Source organism: Gallinula chloropus (genome assembly GCF_964237585.1).
Source record: "Gallinula chloropus genome assembly, chromosome: 1".
Taxonomy (NCBI): Eukaryota; Metazoa; Chordata; class Aves; order Gruiformes; family Rallidae; genus Gallinula; species Gallinula chloropus.
In genome coordinates this window covers 116,785,848-116,806,830 of record NC_140085.1, presented here as the reverse complement: position 1 = coordinate 116,806,830, position 20,983 = coordinate 116,785,848, and the positions used below count along the sequence as shown (strand labels likewise).

Sequence of the window (20,983 nt, the reverse complement as noted above, 5' to 3'; positions counted from 1 at the left end):
CCACAATATCTGATTATGAGTTTAAGGGACTAAATAAAATAAAATCGAAATGTAAGAAAGTTCCTGTTGCTCAAAAGTTTGAAGCCCATGAATGTGTTGTGGGTGTGCTGGTTTGTGAAAGGCTAAAAATAATAATTAAAGAAGATGAGGATATAACCATGAAGCTAAAAATGTTCTTTGTATCACCCTTCACCACTAAAGATTCTGGAAAAATGCATAATCTGGAGATGGTTTTCCACTAATAAGTGCAAAGTACAGTGAGACATCAAGAGAAGTTGCAGAAAAATACTAAATTTAAAGGAAACCCATTACTGAGCCAGACACATATATCCAAGTGTCCTGATGGGACACAGACTTGAACTGTCTGAGCTCTTGTGAAAAGATACATTACCTCATTAAAAACAGAGGGGGGTTTGGATAGCAAATATTTTATCTATCTTTTATCAATGGTCTAGGAACAGTATATGCAAGTAACTATTGTATATATACATGCATACTTGTGTATGTGTATATCTGTAGATTTCTTAGTTGATAATTAAAAAAGATAGATAAGGGAACAGTCATCAGGCCATTACATGATGAAATCCACCCTTCTCAGTTTCTAGGAAAACAAACACTTCTGCTAGATTTATTTGTTTATAATAGTGAATTAAAAGGAAACCACTGATCCAATGCATGTATTTGGCATTTGGCTTTCATACAGTGTTTGCCAAAGTGCCCCACAATTATTTTCAATAAAAGTAAGATAATCATATCCTGAGGAACAAATCAAGAACTAGCTAATTAATTTGTTGCCAAGACTAAATAATGAGCCTCTTAAGTCATGTGTGCTTTAGCATTCTCTGCCATGATCTATCGTTATTAATAATTTGGGGAAAAAAGGATGCAATACAATTAGGTATAAAATTTAGAGATGACAGATGATTTTGTTGTTACTTAAAACCAGAGATTCTTCTAAAGGATTCCTACACCAGCCCTCAGAAGCCTTATTAGAGAGAAACAAACTGGCAATATGTTAACAGCTGAAAATGCAAGTTGAAAGATGCAATATAAGACACAAGTTATTTGCATATCTTAGCAATTTAAAATCAACCCTCTTCACTCATGGAAGAAGAACTTAACATCAGCACCTTGCTTTGTGGCACAATAAAAAACATTGCTCTAGTTGTTGGCCAAAGTGAAAAAGAAAGTAAATAAATGAAGGAACACCATGGAGGATCATATGGGAAACGTGCCAGTAAATAAATCAGCAGCGTGGCCTTGCACAAAAAACTCTGTGAATCATCCCTTATCAGAAAGGCTATTTGCAGAATTAGGGAGCACTTAGACCAAGCCATGGGAATATGGAAAATCTTTCAAGCATGTTGAAAGATAGAGAAGTTGGAAATTGTTCAGGGTCTGGGGATGAGAAAACATCATATAATTATGAAAAGAAAAAGTGTCACAGAGTACCTGCTTAATCTTGGTATTAGAAGAAAGGATATTTTAAAAAATATTTGACATTTTCATAAATCACTAAAGCAGGCAGTGGCCCTTGTGGTCACAGGTTGTAGAACCCAGGGTCTTTGAGTGGCACGAGGGAGTGTGGACATGAACACAGATGAGAAGACAGAGCATGGCTATAGAAACAGTTACCAGCTATGCAATGTAAAACTGGATGCCCCAAACTCTCAGTAGTTTCCACAGACAATGAACGAACACGTAACATGAGACTAGAGGGACCTGGATGTCTTGCAGGAAATAGCCATGCCAATTGGGAGAATTTCAGGCAAAGGCTATAATTAGTCTGCTGTGAGAGGATACTATTTTATGGGTATGTTTCCACTGCATTTGAACAAAACCGTGACTTTTTAATCCCTTGAGAAATTTTATTATTTCAATATTAGTTTCATCCTGACCTGTGATGGAAAAATAAAATACTTGTTTTCTCTGAAGTAAAATGTTCTAAAAAACCCTACATATCAGACATGGTGAGCTTCATTTCAATGTTTTTATCTAAGTAATATTTATAATGACACAATACAAAATGCTTTATATCAGCATCTTCCTGTGTTTACACAATTACTTGTGGGAGTTGTAAGTTAGATATAGGGTGTCTCCATTCTGTGTACATGGGTGTATCCTAACTAAACCTTTCCTACACCAAACTATCATGTGATTTTGAAAGTATTATTTTATTTTATCTTTTACAAATGAAAGTTGAATTTTTGTTGGGAAAGAAAAAACATTTTTTAACAGAAATCCAGTTTTCTCTCAAGGAACTATTTGGGCTTATTTCATGGCTTTCCTTTCAGTTAAATGTCACATTTCAACTAGACTGCAAAAGAAGCTGTTCCATTACAAAGCACTCTTCATGTGAGAGCAATAGCAGACTCTGGGGACAATCACTTGATGGCATGAAAGAGGTCAAAAATGAGGGGAGGAGAATAAAAAATGTTAAATGGGAACTAGCCAAATCCTGGGGTGCAATTCTGAAGAAAGTAATTAAGCACTGGCATTGTTAAGGCACTACAATAGAAAATAGGAAATGAGCAGGGCTTGTAACGAACTGCAATGACAAAGGCTTATTTCTTCAGTCACCTTTACAACAGAACATGAGGTTTCAGAAAGCTGAAACTAATACAATGAAGCTACCAGGAGCTCAGGAAGACCCAATATGGGTTTGTCTACATGTCTCGTCAAACAGGGCCATTTCCATCAAAGATCTATCCAAGATAAGGACATGTTGTACTAGTATCTCATGAATAAAAACAGATCTGCTTATCTAGGACAGCAGTATGTTTTATCAGGGCACAACACTGAACTAAGAATGAAGTTGGATTTTTTGTGCTATTTCAAGAAAGGCTGATAACTGCTTTTTTCTTTACATGAAGAGGGTGTAGTCAGAAAGACATCTTATGATACATTGCATTGAGGCAAACCAGTTTTCTCACAGTACTAAATTTGTACCAAGTATATTTCAAGGCTACACGTGCCACCAAGTGTAAGCACACAGCATCACATAGCCCTCTCTGTGTACATATGTGTAACAATTTGAAGACTCATGAATGGAGGGGAGAGGAGAGACTGTGAGGAGAGTTGCACAGCCTAGTGACAAGCACGCTCCTTCCATGTGATTTTTTCTCCCCTGTTTGTCTGTAGTCTTTCAGGGCAAGGAGGCAAGGAATGGAAGAACTTGGGGGTGGGGAGGGGGAAATAGGTTGCCATGGAAATGGAGAACTGACCAGGCAAGGCAGGACTGGACAAGAAAGATGCAAGCAGCCCACAGCTGAGCCCTATCCCTCTCTGTACAGACAGAACTTGGGACCCCCTGGAAACAGGACCAGAGTCCTTCTGATTTTTTTTTTGCCAGATGATAGTCTTCAGGCCATGAGGTGTCTCTAACTACAGCAGTTAGTAGCAATGCTGATCTCAACCTGATCAGGACCTCTGCATGTTATGATGATTCATTCACCAGCCCGCCAGTGTTCTGTTCAGAGATGAGTGCTTGTACAATTCACACTATTTTCTCCATGTTTCTGGAGGATGAGACTATGGAATAGTTCTCAAGAAATAAGGGATAAAAGATCACCAGCTATTAAAATGCAGCACACAGATAAATTGCATAACTCAGCAAAAGCAAAGCTTTTTAAGAGTACGATTCTGGGAGATGACAGTGTTGGTGGTGCCAGTCTGCTCTTCAAGCCAAACAGACTAAATAAATTAAAGGCAATTTGGTTGTGAATTCCACATTACGCTTTATTTCCATTCAATACTTCTGCTCATGGTCCTTGGAAATGGCCAGAGATACATCTGTTTTGCACAGAGCCAGTCTGTGACTGTTTCTTTACTTCCTAACTGGTTTCATTTCCAAACATCATTTCTAAAATAAAGCACAAGCACTGTTAAGAATCAAATCATCTGCACCAACTTAGTTCCACCAGGTGGGTACTGCTACCTTCCTGAGATGCTGGGTAGGCTACAGAAGTCTCTGATTTTGGCAGGAGCTGTAGCTAACGTATTAAAGCCAGACACAGAAAAGCACAGGCAACTGCAAGAGATTTCAAAGAGTAAACCAAACATTTAAGTTTAGTATATGTATGTTATGAAGAAAGATTATATGATGTAGTTTCTTCATTTTTATATGCTAAAGCATTTAAATGAAATAGAAATAGTGGGTAAATGGAAGGCAAATGAAAATTTAGATATGTAAAGTTAAGGAAGCATATATATTTTATATATATATACATATATATATAAAAGCTTATATATTTTGGAAGAAAAATACTATGCATTATAAAATGTATATATGTGTGTTTAACATTGCTTAAGTATTCACTGTTTGTACAAGTTATGTTTCTAGAGACCTCAGAGGATACTGGGGTGTGGAAGGCAAAGTGAAGGAAAAGGAATTACTAATAATTTGAAATTACTAATAGAAGAGAAACAAGTGAGATTGGCAAAGTGCAGCAATCATTTATCACAAAAGGTTGAGCTCTGAATGATGAGAGTGAGACCAGAAGAGCACATCTGAGGAAAAGAGCTCTTGAAAGCATAAGGAATATTATCATGAGGAGAGCCTAATAAAATGTGTGACAGCAATCAGAGCAAGTGCAAGCACAAACATACAATAGTTGTTCAGAGGAATCTCCAGCAGACAAAACCAAGTCTTGTTGTCTCACATATCTCTGCCTCTGACCAGGTGGCAGGAAAGGGAACTCTCAAGCTCAACCTATAAATTTAGGTTGATCTCGGAATATGACAGCAAAAGACTAGCAAAGAATGGCACATTAAACCAACTAATGCCTATCTTCGTAAAGAAAATACTGTTACATGTAGAGATTGGGAAGGAAAGGTACAGAGTTTCTGCTTAGTCTGATCTTTAACTTCTTGTGGGACCTTTCCTGCAAGACTCTAGTATAAATTGTCCAAGATTTGCAGTTTCTGTCTTTCCTTGGTGTCTTGGACTGAGGAAGGGGACCAAAGACTGTACTCTGAGCCTTTGGAAATTATGTACTCTGTAGAGTATTTCTACCAGCTATTTCAGAGCAGCTCAGACATCTAAGAAGAATAGGCACTGTTAAATAGCAATGCAGAAGGCATTGTTATTTTTAGAAACAATTAAAACAATAAAGGTTTTAACAAGGAGTATCCTTCCTACTTCTGTAATTTTTCCAACACAACAAATCCCTTATAAATGTGACCCTAATGGGTGTGAACACCTTGTGCCATACACACATGAATCAGTGTATTTTTCCTTTGCAGATTTGCCTTATGAGCAAGCCAGGAGATCAGCATGGACAAGTCACACCCACCCCAGTCCTCAGTCAAAAGGTAAAAGCATCTGCATATGTCTAGCCTGTGGGCCTAATGCACATCTTGTGCCACCTGGACAGACTCTACAGTGAACTGGTGGGAGCTACCTCAGCATTCAGCTCTGGAGGACTTTTACCTGTGCCTTGGCTGGAAAGCCTGTTAGCTGTACATAGGCAATGCTGTGTGGAGACTCTGGGGCAGCCACATCCTTCCTTGAACTTAGTCTTCATCAAGTCCATGTTCATACAGTCTTACAAAGCTAAATCCAGTTGTGGCTGTCATTGAGTGGTGAGCAGCAGGGGTCCCGGGGCCTGGGGTCTCTCAGGTTTGGTGACCAACTTCCAAACTGGAAAAATAACTACATGGGTTTTTCCATTTTCAGCTACTCAGCCATCATCCTCAACAGTTCCCAAAACAGAAGACCAGCGTCCTCAGTTAGGTGGGTGTCATTTTGTTTGAATTGTGCTGGGGTGTGATAGGGTTTATTGAATGTGATGAGAAGGACAACTCTGACATACCAACCAGAAACAAACTGCAACACCTGATTCAGACCACTAATGAGATCTCCAGCTGGTGACCACTACATTCCCAGACATGTATGAGTTGGCTCTACAGCTGGTTCTAAGATGAAGGCTCCCATAGCCTTTAAAAATTGCTTTTAGTAATGTGTAAAGGCAGTGACAACCTTCCAGAGTGAAAAAGCTATTTAACAAAGTACAGCCTAGGTACAAAGGAAAGAACAGATGTCAAAAGACCTTAAACTCCACAACAGTTGCAATGCAAGCAGTTGGAAAATGTGCATGAGCAAGGAAATGAAAGCAGATTGCAGAAACCTATTGGAATTGGGGTCCTGAAATTAAACAGGAAAATTAAAAGGATTCTCAATCTATTGAGAAACTGAGGAGAAAATGGAAGTTTACAAGTTTGCAAAGTAGTGGGTTTGCAAAATGGATGCATGGGGTAGAACCTAATACCTTAATGTGAATTTGACTGTGTTTTGGGCAGGTAGCTAGAAAGCACTACAGAGATTCTGAGTCAGTTATGGCTTTTGTTAACAGCAAAAGGGTAAAAGTAGGAAATAAAAGAGATTTGGAGCGTATTCCTAGCTCAGAAGACTTGGAGCCTGTTTTTATCACATGAATTTCAAATCATTATTCTGGTTTTTGTTATAACTAAATAAGACTGTGTGCATGACTACATCTCATTAAGTCATACACATACTGCCTGGGAAGTAGTATACCACTTTTTGCCCAAGTAGTGTTTTATTTAATCTGGCCTTCCAACCATGAGAATCTTTCAAAAAATATACTGATGATTTATGTAAGTCCTTAGAACCGTTTAATGACTGTGTGTGAGCTGCACCAATTATTTAAACGTATAAGGAATGCAACCTGATTATCTTCTTGGCTGTAAAACTGGAGAGCTGTTTGAGAGCATCTGTCCCAAGGCAAGGCGACCCCAGTGACGGGGTCGTTTAGTGAGGGGCTCTGAGCTGTACTTGCAGCCCATCACTTTCCTGTTGTCCTTCAATTCAGGCCAAAATGAGTTTTAATGTCCAGTGGGAATCCCTTGAGGATAGCCTTGAGATGCTGTGGGCATTGCATGGCTGACACTGGCTCTTCTGAAAACCCGAGTTGCAAGGTTAATACAGGGGATCCCTCACGGGATGCCGGTGACAAAGAAGAATTGACCCAGACACATTTCAGCCATGCACTCTCAGCCCTCTTCTGGAGGGTCTTTTGCCACAGAAGGAGTTAGCAGTGGTGTGGGGAAAACAAATGTGGCCTCACAAGAGGAGAGGCTGCTGTCCTCTGTGGAGGGGACTCTCACTCCATTACCTGTCTGTGCCATTGGGCCCTGACACACTGCAAGGGGCGGCAGTCCCAAAGGGTGTACTTTATTTAAGTAAGGATCAGAATACTTCTGGGCCAAATCTACAGCGTGTCTGACTATATGCTTGCGCACACTAATGCAGTACAAAAGGCAAATGTGCATCCTTGCAACTCGCACGCCCATTTTAAAGGAAAAACATGCAAATATTGTGAGGCACAGAAAGGAAACACTTTTCCCAGTGTTTGACCTACTGTCCCATCAGGTGGTATACACTGCCCTGTGCAAGGTTAAAAAATAACATCTAAAATATTTTACATGGTTGTTGCATGATTTTAAATTTTTCTTTCACTATTTTGTAGATCCATATCAGATTCTTGGACCGACCAGCAGCCGACTTGCAAATCCAGGTGAGAAGGGATTTTGCTGATTTAGGAGGATTTCTCTTTGCTGCTAGTGTCTCCACTTCAGCTTTAAGGCCAGATGTGGAAGGTGATGTGACCAGTTTTAGCGCTCTCCTGTATGACTCAGTAGGAGCTGACAATACCCAAAGTGTTACAGGATTAGGTTTCTAAATTACACAAGGGTGGGACTGAGCTCATACATGAAGACACAGAAACTCCTGTATCTTAATGTAGGTATCTGCATATGTGCTAGGTGTCATTTCCCATTGTATCAATTGGACACATAGTAAATACAGCTCTCCATGGAGAACTATTCAGATTGTCCTAGAGCAGATGATTACATCCAGTCAGTCAAATGCCTCATTAGCATTATCTGAACTCCTCATATCAACAGGAGTTCGCTTCAATTGCCTAAAGTTCGAGATTCTGTTAAATGCTGTCAGATATCCCATATGGCCTCCAGGTACCCCTCCAGAAGGGCATGAGTCTCTTACCAATCTCCATCCTATGTGTCCCAGGTTCTGCAGATCCACAATACAACACCATACTGACCTTGACAAATACAGAACTTGGGGATGAATAAATACATAGAGGAAAAAAAGTGGAAACCATAATGTAAAGAGTAATTAGGTTAAACACTTCCAAAATGTTCTCCCACTTTCAGAAAGTGGCAATGGGCTGCACTGTGGACGTATCTTAGGTAAAGAACCTTCTTGGTGAGTTAATAACACTGATTGTGAACAGAGCAGATTTCTCTGTTGCTGCTCTGAGTCCGCAGGACACACTGTGGCCTTACACCACCATAATCAACATCATAATCTGCCACAAAGGATTGACATTGAACTCGCCACTTCCTATTTCCCTTGCTTTAACTGCCACAGGGCTCGGTGTTCCTTCTTCCACCTTGCAGGTCTCCTCAAACCCCAGTAAAAATGCTGCTTCTTACAATGAAGGGCTTTTGAAGGCATGAAACTGCCAAAATACCGACCCGTTTCCTTTCACTTTATCCCAAGTGACATCAAACACAGTTCTAGATTAGCTTACTTTCTAAACAGTTTTGCACGGCATAGGAAAGCAATTAAGTAAGTATTAAGAACAGGATTTTCCAAATGGCCTGAGGCAGCGGGTTTCCAGGTGACGCTGATCTTAACTGGCAGTGGGGCCCTACCTCCTTTTAATTTGTTCATAAACCCAGGCTTTCACAATTTTCTCGTGTGCCCATTTGGTAGCCCTCATTGCTGTGGAAGACGTTCACGTGATCTGGGTTGGGATACGTTTTTAACGTTTGGATATGGAATTCCTACACACCATCGTTCCTGTGCTTTAACATGTTTTGTGTGTTTATAAATTGGTGGAATTACTCTCTCATTAAAAGGAAATTGACAGCAACCATTTATTTTCATAGGACTATATATTACATTTGGAAGGCAAGTGTTTATGTTAGAACATATGTTGGATTGCTTATTCAAAAATTTGTGTTTTGTCCAGTGCTGAACTGTTTATTGATTTTCAAAGGCTAATCCTCTTGTTATGTTTCGTGTATTAAAACTTGCATGCCTTGCTCATACCATGGATTCTTTTGTTTGTTTGTTTACTTAATGCATGTTAATGGAACAGAAGAAATTCATTAAGGACAGTTTGGATAAATATAATTTAAATGAATATGGGTTTCAGTTGCACTGAAGTATAAACCGCTAATGGATTTCAGATGCTACTCTAGCTTGATACTGTAATTCGCTACTATAAGCTTTCTAAAGAAAAGCTTGTTTATTGTATCCACATATCTGGGTTGGGGAAAAAAAAACCCAACCCAACCGATTCCTGGTCAGAGATGTACTTAGAAGTTAGCACATACAAGCTGGTTGGCAAATTCTGCTGACATTGTGCTTGTGAAACAGATTGCCTTGCAAGCTGCTTCAGCTGTATTTTGCATCATTTCGGCGCTGTTTTATTAAGAAATGCTAAGCTTTTAACAGGAGTATCAGTGGTGAGGCCCTTTGAAATCTATTATCAGTTGCCTGAAATGGTCCAATTTTGTTCCTGTAACTCTGGGCAACACGCTTCTGCAACGCTGACAGCAGATCAGTTATTTTCTTTTGAAGGTGAAATTGGCAGAAGAGTGAGAAAAAAACCTACAGTGACGTTTTAAGTCTTAATTTCAATAATCATTTAAACTTGTTTGACAGAGAACGGTGACAAGAATGTATTTTATGGACCTTTTCGCTGTCCTTGCAAACGTTTTGCCCCATGGTAGTATGCAGTGCAACAGCAAGCTAATAAGTTTCCGTTCTGCATTTCCCCAAATGCTGCAAATGAATGATATGGTTTGGCACCAGCCCAGCTTTCTCTAAACTTCTCCATTTCGTGTAGGCTTATTCCATAGCAGGGAACATTTACTTGCAACATAATGCTGTGAGAACAAGCTAAATGTTGCGCAAGTGAAAGCTGTTTGTCCTGAACTTTAGAGATTAGTTTCCTAAATGAGCGCTGTATGATTTCCCCATCAATTGTCTGCACTGAGTGACATTAGGTAACTACTAAATCTCCATGTAATGGCACTCTGCCACTTGGATGAGGGAAAGCGTGACACATTACCATTATCTCTTCTATTGAGGATTTCATGAGGCAGAGCCAGGAGAAAGGGGGCTAGTTAAGAGTTAAGAAGTAGGAACCGAGGTTGCAACATTTCCTAATAGGGTCCTGTGTGAGAGCCTGGACGAACTGATGTCTTAACATTATTAGTCACTGCTCCTGACATTTCTGTGTTGCTTCCCTCCCCCCTGCAGGGAGCGGGCAGATACAGCTGTGGCAATTCCTGCTGGAGCTCCTCTCCGACAGCTCCAACTCCAGCTGCATCACCTGGGAAGGCACCAATGGGGAGTTCAAGATGACTGACCCTGATGAAGTGGCTCGGCGTTGGGGGGAGCGGAAAAGCAAGCCTAACATGAACTATGACAAACTCAGCCGTGCGCTTCGCTACTACTATGATAAAAATATTATGACTAAGGTTCACGGTAAGCGCTACGCCTACAAATTTGACTTCCACGGAATCGCTCAGGCTCTCCAGCCTCACCCCCCCGAGTCGTCCATGTACAAATACCCATCAGACCTCCCCTACATGAGCTCCTATCATGCGCACCCGCAGAAGATGAACTTTGTAGCTCCCCACCCCCCTGCTTTGCCCGTAACATCGTCCAGCTTTTTCGCTGCCCCAAATCCATACTGGAATTCACCAACTGGAGGTATCTATCCCAATACCAGGCTGCCAGCTGCTCATATGCCTTCTCATCTTGGCACCTACTACTAAGTGGGGAAAAAAAGAAACACCAGAAAAAGCAAAGACACTTCTCACTGGGATACAGTCCCTGTTGTATTGCAATGAACTCTATTGGAGTACACGAATTAAAAGTGCCTAAAGAGACAAGCAAAGGTTTGGCTGGGAAAATTCACATTCAAAAGTAGATGTCAAAAAGACTCTTCATAGTAGGGATTTAAAGGAGGTATTCAAGAAGTATTAAGATACTAAAATGTAATGTATATGGGCATCGACTCTGTGGACCAAACAACAATAGACTATTGTAGGTCAAAGCATGAAATGATAAGGAAAACCTATGAAAGCTAGTGGTCTTAAAAAGTTGATAAGCTTATGTGTAAAGTTTGATATCTTGCTAGTGCAAAACTGGGACTATACTACAGCAATATAAGGATAAGTCTATAGTGACCTAACATACAATATACAAATCATTACAAAAGAGGGGGGGAAGGGGGAAAACAAAAAAAGGAAAAAAAGCCAACTTACCTGTATTTAAAAAAATAGAAACATATCAACAGAAGAGACTGGTTTAGTGTGGAAGCTGATTTGGAATATAACAACAGCATTGTTTTAGTTAAAATCAGATGCGTTCCGTTCATCAGAGTGTTATCAGCTACTCAAACTGTGAAGACAACCCAAACTTTTAAGATTCCTTGATGATATTACAGGAACCCTGAGCCAAACATTGGAAATGAGAATGTGCTGGAGGGCAAGTGTATGATTGTAGATCAGAGGCCTGCTCCTGACAGAGGAAGCAGAAAGGAGAAAGAGGAGGATGAAGGTCGTGAGAATGCGAGAAAAGAAACTTTAACAGTAGAGACTGAAAAGACTGAAAACGTAGTAGCGTTGGGACTATGAAGAACTTGTTTGGACTTGTGAAACATATTGCTCAGTATCATACCATTCCCAGTATTACAGGAGGAACAGACTTGATTTTATGGCAATAAAGTAGAAGAAGGGAAAAGCAGAAGTATTCAGAAATCAGAATATGCATCTCTTTTTTATAAAAAAAAGTAAAACTGGAATTGTGTTTGATATTTAAAAAGTTACCAGTTAGAACCTCATCAATATTAAGGGAGTTTGTCTTCTATTGGTTAGAGCAAGAGACAACCCCTGACTGCCAAAATCAGAAATCATCTAAGTATTTTTGTTAGGCGGGCGCCAGTTTTTCTTTATCGAGTCGCGAACGCTGTGCGTTTGTCAGAATGAAGTATACAAGTCAATGTTATTTTTTCCTTTTTATATAATTATTATATAACTTATGCATTTATACACTACGAGTTGATCTCGGCCAACCAAAGACACAAAAAAGGGACAATCAAAAATATTGTGGCCTTGAATTTTAACTCTGTATGCTTAATGTTTACATTATGAACATATTAGTACTTAGAATGCAGAATGTATGTAATAAAATAAGCTTGGCCTAGCATGGCAACTCAGATTGACACTGTACATTGCATTTGCATTTGCATTTTTAGTGCCTGACACGCCTATCAGATCACCTACTCACCATGTTAAAATACGCTGGGCATTTTGTTTTGTGAAATCTGTCAATCATGAAGATGTAGGACCAAATAGCCATGCTTAGCCTAAGTTCAGAGTGGACAGGGGCCGTGTCTCTTCTTTTCCAGACAGTTCTGCTAAAATACTTGCAGCCCCTCTTTAACAGTGCCTTGCCGTTCCTGTCCTGAGCTTCTTTTGCTCAGGGATTGCAACCGGGCCCAATTTTTTGACACCTTCATGGCCAAGACTTGAAAGTGAAGTCTAAAGGAGACCTCTAAGGAAGAATACTGATACCCAGAAATTACCTTTTGTTGCCACCAGATCACACAGCACACTCTCAGCCTGAGATGTATTTTCATACTGAATCCTATGTTGAATTACCATGCCCCCTCGCTATTAATGCATACTGTATCGTTATTAGTAAATAAAGTGAATAATGAATAACTTCCATTATTCCTCACTTTAGAACGGAGCGTATGGTAGCTTGTTAATTTGTCATCGCAAGTCCATCCTGGCTGTTTACAAAGGGCAGGATGTTTCCGTCCAGATTTAGAGGCTTCCCACACTGTACCCTGGGCCCCAAAACTACATCTGGTGCCTAATGGCATGGCTCCATTTTTTTGCAGCACCAGCTGAAGAACTGGTCTGGAAAATCAGCACTGACATTTATGAGTGGGTCTCCGCAGCAGGCAGTGTTTACTGCAGAGACCCCAGACAACTCAGACCTCCAACTGTATCCCTCTTTTTTTTTCCTGTTCTTTTGTCTCTCTTTTCAGACAAAACGGGTGTGGTTTCAGGTTTTATAGCAAATGTTCTGCGGATCCGTCTTGTGGAGCAATCGTCGGTGCTGTGCGACGGGAGCCCGCTTGCCAGACTCCCACGTTATGGGTGTCTTGGTGGCAGTTTACAAGAATGGGATTGTATTACTGGTGTTTGGGACCTGGAACAGTGGCATCACACGCCTTGTGATCGTTTGGGAAATAAGCTCTGTAAGTCTGTATCGCTTAAAAAATAAAAACTCACGGAAAGGTTAGGAAAACTGAACTCTTGGAAAAGGTTAGTCACTCGCTATTTTAGAAAGTTATGGCAGGCACACCTACATGCTGGCTATAAGAATAATAGTTTGCCTTTCTGTGGAAGTACATTTACTGATGCTTCTATTTACTCCGTGTGTACTTCCAGCTCAAAAAACGGTAAGTGTATCGTTGAACCACCTTTTAATTAAACACTTAAAAATCCAGATAAAACAACTGTCTTTGTTTAGATTGGCAAGGGCATGCCTGGAGGCCTCCAATGCATCCCCAGTGCTCACAGAGCCGCCTGCAGAATTTCCAGATTGTGTTGCCTGGCTGCTATCATGTGCAATGGGAACAACATCCTGACATTAAAAGAAAGGGTCCAAATCCTGGGACAGGGATGGAGTCACAGCAGATGGCGTGATGGAGACCCTTCATGATGAAAAGCAAAATCCTACAGTAGGTCATGGGTAGTTCACGGGTGAACCAGTCCAGAATACCCATCTTAGAGCTGCACCTTCCCCCAGGACCAGGGGAGGAGCCTTGGAAAACATTTGTTTTGCAACCCTGAGGATGAAGAAGAGAGCAAAAGGATGGAGAGACACTACTGTTCCTGCACTGGGAGAGGTATCTGCTACTTGCAGGCGCTCATTATCCTAGGGGCAGCAGCCATCCCACAGGGTCTTCCTGCTAGAGGGCAAGGAACCCAGTGTCCTAGGACACTGGCAGAGGCAAAACAGGCAGTGGACCCATGGTAGTGTCTCTGCTGCTCCGGCTCTGCTGCTGGGAGCCTGGAAGTCTGGAGTCATGCCAGAGTTACAGGGGCTGGTTCTCAGTTCAAACCGTGACAAGGGATGGGACCAGTATAGCTGAAATGCTGAGGGAAGCTGAGAACCTCTGCCTTCACACCTATGAGAGACATTCTCATGAAGCTCAACCAGACCCCTAGACCTCAGCTGAACGTGCAGTCTGTTTGGCATTTAATCACCTGGCTGTATGGAGGACATGGCCCTAATGAGCCTGTATTTGTACATTTGGCCAAGTTGATAACTATGTCCCCTTGTTTAAATTTGGATTTCTCTGGAAGTCAGTTGCCAGTCAAGCCTCGTACCTTAGTGCAGCGCTCTGAGGACTGCTCTGAAAATAGAAGCTTTGTTTTTTCCTGAAATTGAGAGATAGGCATGTGTGCTTATCTTTCACCACTAAATACATGTCTTTCTAAGAAGCTACGCTGTAATGTGGGTGAGAAAGTTTTAAAAGTAAAACTGGGAAGCTCAAATTTCACCGTTCTTGGTAAAGATTGTTCCCCAATATCAAATTTGGTTTAGTGAGTACATAAAAAATGCTTTTGAAGGATGTATTTTACAGCACTTGTATTGTGAGTCTTAAGGGAAGATCGGCAGAGGGTCAGACAGCACAGCACAGCACAGCACACGCTTTCATGTTCAGAAGAGTCCACGTGGGGTACCTCGAACACTGCATACTTTCAAACCTCCCACTGAAACACATGGATGGATCATCAGAGATTCAGACTTTCCTCTGCAAACACTCCTTGCTCAAGCTGTTTCTTACAGAAGACAATACCTAATTTTAAAATAATTTTTTTTTATGGATGCCTTAAAGAAAGGTTAACCCCCCCCCACTCTACCTTATATTATATGCTTAATGATCCCATGATCTTTTTCTGTGCCATCTTCCCAAGTTTTAGTCACATGAGGGCAATGGCCCTTAGAATAGTCTCTGCTTACCTAACTCGCTGGTAAGTCATAATGGCATCTCATCTGTCCAGAGGACTCATTTAACTCATGCTTGATTTTTAACCGCCTCCTGTAGCAACCCTGACGTAGCAAAAGTGCTTAGTTCCTTCCCTGGTCAGCAGAGGGAGCCTTTGGATGATGACATAGCCGATGCTGCCTGCCTTTGGTACCTATGCTAAAGATTTTAGGCGCTACCATGGAGGCTCACAGTGGACTGTGGCTAGTCCTTGGGCTTGGCTGGGACCTTACTGACCATCAGCACGACAAGCCCTTTCATGAGTGGCAGGTAACACAGTTCTGTGGCAGCAGTGCCTGGTGGAAAACACCGCCCCCCCCCCCCCAACAAAACCAATCCCAAAAAATGCCACCCCCAAAAAAAACCCAACCAAACAGAGCTCTCTTGTGCTTTCTTGCTAAAATATCTTCTTTTAGGGGGGCTGCTTGGAGACCCTTGTTTCATCGGAATACGGCTAAGAGCTCACAGCCCATAGGGTTCAGAGGAAGCCACCCTCCAGCTCTTGGCATTAGACTTGAGGGAGGCAATGGCTAAGGAGTCTGTGAAATCACTATGGCACTCCCTCCATAACGAGCATTGCATATACGCACACCTGGACAAATCATGAAGCTCTTGGCTATGCACTCCCTCATGCCTCTCACCTTCTGGTTATGTCTTGACCTCTGTACGGACCACACAAGTGGGTCACAGCAGGTTTTCAGCAAGAGAAAACCGGGAAATGAATTCTGTGTGAGCCACACCGTTTTCAGGAAGCTCATGAGGCTGCTCATTAGGCTTCCCTGGCTCCCTGCTTGTTTCCAGGCTTTGTTTCCAGGCTTCATCTTCAACCTCCAAAGTGGTTTGGTTCCACCGCTGCCCCTCAGGCGGTGTGATCGCTCCTTCAAGGCACTGGCAGATGAGACTTCGTCAGATGCGTGACCCAGTGAAAGCCTTGCTGGAAGAAGGGGAACTACTTGGCAGCCTGGTTAATGAGGCCAAATGGAATGTGTAAAGCTGTTTCAAAATGTGATGGGCATGATTGTGTAAAAAGACATATGTTTAAAAAAATAAAAATCAGCCAGGATGGTTAGACCATCCTGAGATACTCTTGCCCTGAGATACACTTTTAAATCAGTGGAGTAAGGACTCCTTAAAACCAGGCTCATAAAATATCTTGGTTTGTGTATCAGAATATTGGGCTACATATATTTTATAAAATAAGGGGCAGAATAGTTTTCTATGCACAATCTGGAAAAAGAAGTGAGAAAGTCTAATTGGGAAACGCCATCCATCCTCCTCACTATTACAGAACTACTTTCTTTTGCGTACTTACTGATGTTTCCTTAACCTGCTTCTCAAGGTCTCAACTCCAAGATATTTCTATTTCTGCTCATCCCTTTAACACAGAGGATAATGCATCTCACCATCAATTTTTCTTAGGTTTTCCTGCTATTTTTGCATTTTGCAATTTCTTCTGATTACATTCCCCATGCATCCAGAGTTCCTGACCTGCGTCAATGTTTACAGCTCTCCAAATATTTGTAGTTTGTTATCATGGTCCCTTTGATGGGATGTTAGCCAAGCTCGTATAGATTCTACTTCATAACCTTATCCCCCTTCTTCTCTGATAACTCTTAATGGGCCCTTCTTACTTTTTCCATACAACCCACACCCCCCAATTTTTTACATGGGTAGACCTGACATGTCCTGCTGTCTAAACCATTTCCATCTAGGACTTCTCTGACCGCCACCTCCTTCCCATTGGAGTCTGTTCTACTCTCCCCAGTCAAGCATGTAATGTGCTTGTAGCCTTGCATGGATGAAAGGTCTTCTTTGAGCAGCTAAAAGACCCTTCACTCCTTTAGCTTTGGATGGATTTCAATGTTCTGCTTTGTTTGGAGCAGTTTCTCATGAAGTGAAGAACCCCCCCTTCTTCAGATCTCTCCACCAGCAGACTGCTAGAAAGGTTTTTCCAAACTACTGTTGCAAACTTGCTGCACTAATTCCACCAGCTCATCTCGCTCAACTGTGCAGTGTTTATTTTGGCCCTGTTCTGTCTGTATCCTGGCCAGGCTGAAAGCTGCTTCAGGCAGCAAATGAACATCTACAGAGCACCCATCAGTGTGATGCTGAATAATACTAGATAATCATGAGTGAGGTTGCCAGAAAAAGAACATCTACTTTTCCAATCTTCTTTATGATGAAGGTGTCATTCTTGTCCACTGGAAACTTGAAAGCAGCTCTGAAGAAAATGGATACGGGGTTCTTAGAACAGGTACTTGGGCTAAATTACTGCCATGGTCCTTTTAGGCTTCAAAGCGGTCCTAAGAGGATATGAAACTCTAGTTTTAAGTTTTAGACACATCATTCACTCAAATCTTTAATATATTTTTGGAAAATTACAGATTTGTATCAGCAAACCAGCCATGTCGACCACATGGCCACCTGAGGCATAAGCACAGGACTGCCAGGAATAATACAAAACTTCAAAGACCACTTTCCTGTACCCTATGGAGAAGAGCTGGAGGTGGAAGGTTTGTGAAGTTCTCCAGTACATCTGCAACAGCACTGACCACTAAGGTGGTCAACTTTTAAAATAACATCCCTTTTCCCTTGTACATTCACCTGCACGATTGTAGTCGAAATACAAAGGAAAGAAGGAAAAAGAGCAAAGTAAAATATTAGTTTCTTCTATGGCTGATGCCAGTCATCCCAGAAACACTAGTCCGGTACATCAGTGTATTTCAGATTCCTAGGATAAGAATGGCATTCAGATGACCCAACCATGAGTCGGATCCTATAGTACCTGATACAGTAAATACAGATCATGACTGACTTTGCTTTGAAGTGCTCATATCTTTAAATACACAAGATGAATAAATACTGGAAGAGGCTGACGAGACTAGCTGAACATTTTTCATTTCAGCTCTTTCTTCAGGGAGAGAGGGTGGGATTGTTGTTTTCTTCCAGCATACTCTGAGGATAAAGCCAGGAAACATGCAGAATGTGTTTGGACATTGCAATGGGTTCATGTCCTGACGCAGATAGACAGCTCGCAGCTTGGGTCCTCAAGAGACTGAAGTGTCTGCTGTTTCCCTGAATTTCTTCTGCTTACAACTATTGAAAAGTTGTAGGTGGCTCTGTGTGATTGTAAGCAAGTTGTAAACCTCCCACCACAAACTTCAAAGAAAAGATGAAAAATGAGGACAAAAGCAAGTGGCGCACAGCCTTTGGAGAAGAGCAGGGCTTGATTCTCAAAACAGGTGTGGAAATGAGGGTTGTTACCTTGGCTTTTCCTGGAAGATTAAAGTGGAGGTGGTGGCAGGTAAGGGAGCATACAACCAAGGGTGCATGGAAATGACAGGGCTATTATCATTTGGGCTTGGAAAGAGGAAAGAAAAATAGAAGGAGGATGCCAAAATCAAGAGACAAAGACAAAAAAGAGTTATGAAGTGCTGTCAGAGGGGGTAGCAAAGTGTCATAACACTGACTGTCCTAGTAACAATTTAAGGATGGGTATCTAAGTGGACCTTTTAGACATTCTCTCAAGGATCACTCAGTGCTACGTGTTAGACCTGATTTGATGATGGCGACATGAGATCAGGTCATCAACAAACACAGCCAACTGAGTTTCAAAACATGGGCTGACAACATGAAGGCAGCAATAGAAGATGCTGACTTAGCTCAGACTTCCCCCCCCACCCCCCTCCACTTACAGAAAGGGGAACTGAATGCGGCCAGGGAATTCCATGAAGGCTTCAATACCCAGGGAAACCCAAACAGGTTATTTTCCTGTCTAGGCATGGAAAGTGAAAAATGTATCTAAGGGAGGTGGGGAAGGAAACAACAACTGGCTATGTTAAGACATTAACAGAAAGAGAGGTGAAAGTGGAAGAAAAGGAGATCATAGGACCTAGGGAATTTAGAGATTTGAGAGAAACAAAAAATGCTTAAAAATAAGATAAGGTCAAGTTTAATTCAAAGTACTGAGCCCAAAGGACATGCTGGAGAGCAACTGTGGTGCACAATTCTGTAGGAGGAGGCTGGTTAGCACATCTGGGCTAAAGGAACAGTTGAAGCTTCCTGAGCTAAGGAGACAGCAGAGTTTGTCAATGTTATACTCCATCTCTCTTTCCACACTTACCACTCCAGTATATTTTCAACTAACATTTCATTACAATTTCCACAAACATTTCATGTCACGACTTCATTACCATGTAGACTGCACACTGAACAGCTGTAAAATAGCCTTGCCAGTGCTGGTAATTTGCACTGGGAATGTAATATCCAGTTCCAATCACTGATGAGTGCTATGCAAAATGAACTAACCAGCATTTTTCATTTCTTTAACCACTTACCTCAACAATTAAACGTATTGCAATGCTAAATGCATGGCATATAATAAATCATTCCAGACTGTATAAAAGCATCAGACGATACATCTCTGTTGTTTTGTCATAAGCTGTATAAAATGCTGGCTTAGCACTCTTGTTGCTTTAATTGTATACCAAAACCCAGTAAAATTTCATGCATGTGGCGTATGTGCCGCATCCAATATGCTCTCCTTTTCCAACTAGTGGAAGGAAGTAGGTTTTCCACAGTGAAAGGTTTTAGCACAGCAGTCTCTGAGGTGGGAAAGCGGTCACCACGTTGATGTTTTTGGTGTTCCGCTGTAACTACTGGAATAGCTCTTGAACTGAGATGTGGTAGGTGATCCTAGTTACTGTTACTTTTCCACTTCCCTACTTTGGCTAAAAGCTGAGACAGTTGGTCTCCTATTTCTCAAAAATATCTGGTGGGTTTTACTGTAATTATAATTATGTTATAGAGAGTCAATGGGGTCTAACATGCCTTTTTTCTTCAATTTTGGCACAACACAACATGAAAGCAGAGAAATTGGAAGAGATAAAGCAGCTTTATTCAGTCAGAATACCTGGCAAAATGTAGTTAGCTGACTGATGATTAGGTTTCCAAAAGACCCAAAGTATCTTAGGCTCTCAAATCTGATGGATTTGCGATGGGATTTGTGTCCCTCTGCCGTTCCAGAAACCCTTGCCTGGTGCACTGTCATTTAACATTCATTTGGAAGGGCTTGAGGCTGAGTCCATAGCCCTGGGAGTGACTCACCCTCCAGCAAAGACAGTCCTCGGGGGTAAAATGCCACCCTACAAAATGTTCACTGCTAAATAAAAAATATCTTTCCAGAGCACTTTTCAAAACTGTTATTGATACCTTCATGTCCTCATGGTGTGTCTTGGGGTGGTACTGAGAAGAAAGAGGTGGACAATGAGGTAGATTTGGGATTGTGTTTGAGTGCCCTTGACAACGAAGTCTACAGTCTTGGTCTGACACCTGTATATTGTGCCAGTGTGAACTACCCCCAAGCAAGCTCTCCCACACATGAAAATGTGGGCATTATGGCTCTTGGATCTCAATGAAAAAGGACTATGCATTTGTTTTTCTAGTCCATTCTGTGGGTCTGCTGGGGCCTTCTGTGGTGTTCAGGGTAGTAGCAGCCAACAAGTGTCCAGGCAGACAACTATTTTGTGGCCTCAGAGCTTCTGTTGGGAGGAGCTCTCTCAAAAACTTTAGAAGTGCTGAATAATAATGTAGTATGAGACAAAAAGAAAGGTCTGGGTGCTTGTGGCATTGTGGGACTAAGAAGCGATCAGGGCAGGGGTGTGGTTCATCGTGAATCATGTGAAGACCTGACAGGCCTCCAGGGAAGGAGCAGTGGACCCAAACATCTGCTGGGCCTGGCACTGCTTGTGCAATTAACCTTATACTCAGGCTGCTGGCCACTCTCCAGCTTAGTACCCTGCACATCCTATAGAAAGAGGTGACCCTAACGTTTTCTAGGAGTGGTATGG

The 20,983-nt window shown here is 41.6% G+C and overlaps 1 protein-coding gene across 3 annotated transcripts in view; it reads left to right on the top strand.

Moving 5' to 3' along the window:
- ERG (ETS transcription factor ERG) overlaps positions 1–10,863 on the top strand; it is a gene marked incomplete at its 5' end in the record, with an annotated part of 108,821 nt that extends 97,958 nt beyond the window's left edge. For all 3 annotated transcript variants that reach the window (XM_084273992.1, XM_084273991.1, XM_084273990.1), the window contains 4 exons: positions 5,245–5,313; positions 5,678–5,734; positions 7,488–7,535; positions 10,316–10,863. In XM_084273992.1, the coding sequence (XP_084130118.1) occupies positions 5,245–5,313; positions 5,678–5,734; positions 7,488–7,535; positions 10,316–10,836 (695 nt within the window). In that variant the 3' untranslated portion in view covers positions 10,837–10,863. The remainder of the gene's footprint in view (positions 1–5,244; positions 5,314–5,677; positions 5,735–7,487; positions 7,536–10,315) is intronic.
- Between the last annotated feature and the right edge of the window lie 10,120 nt (positions 10,864–20,983).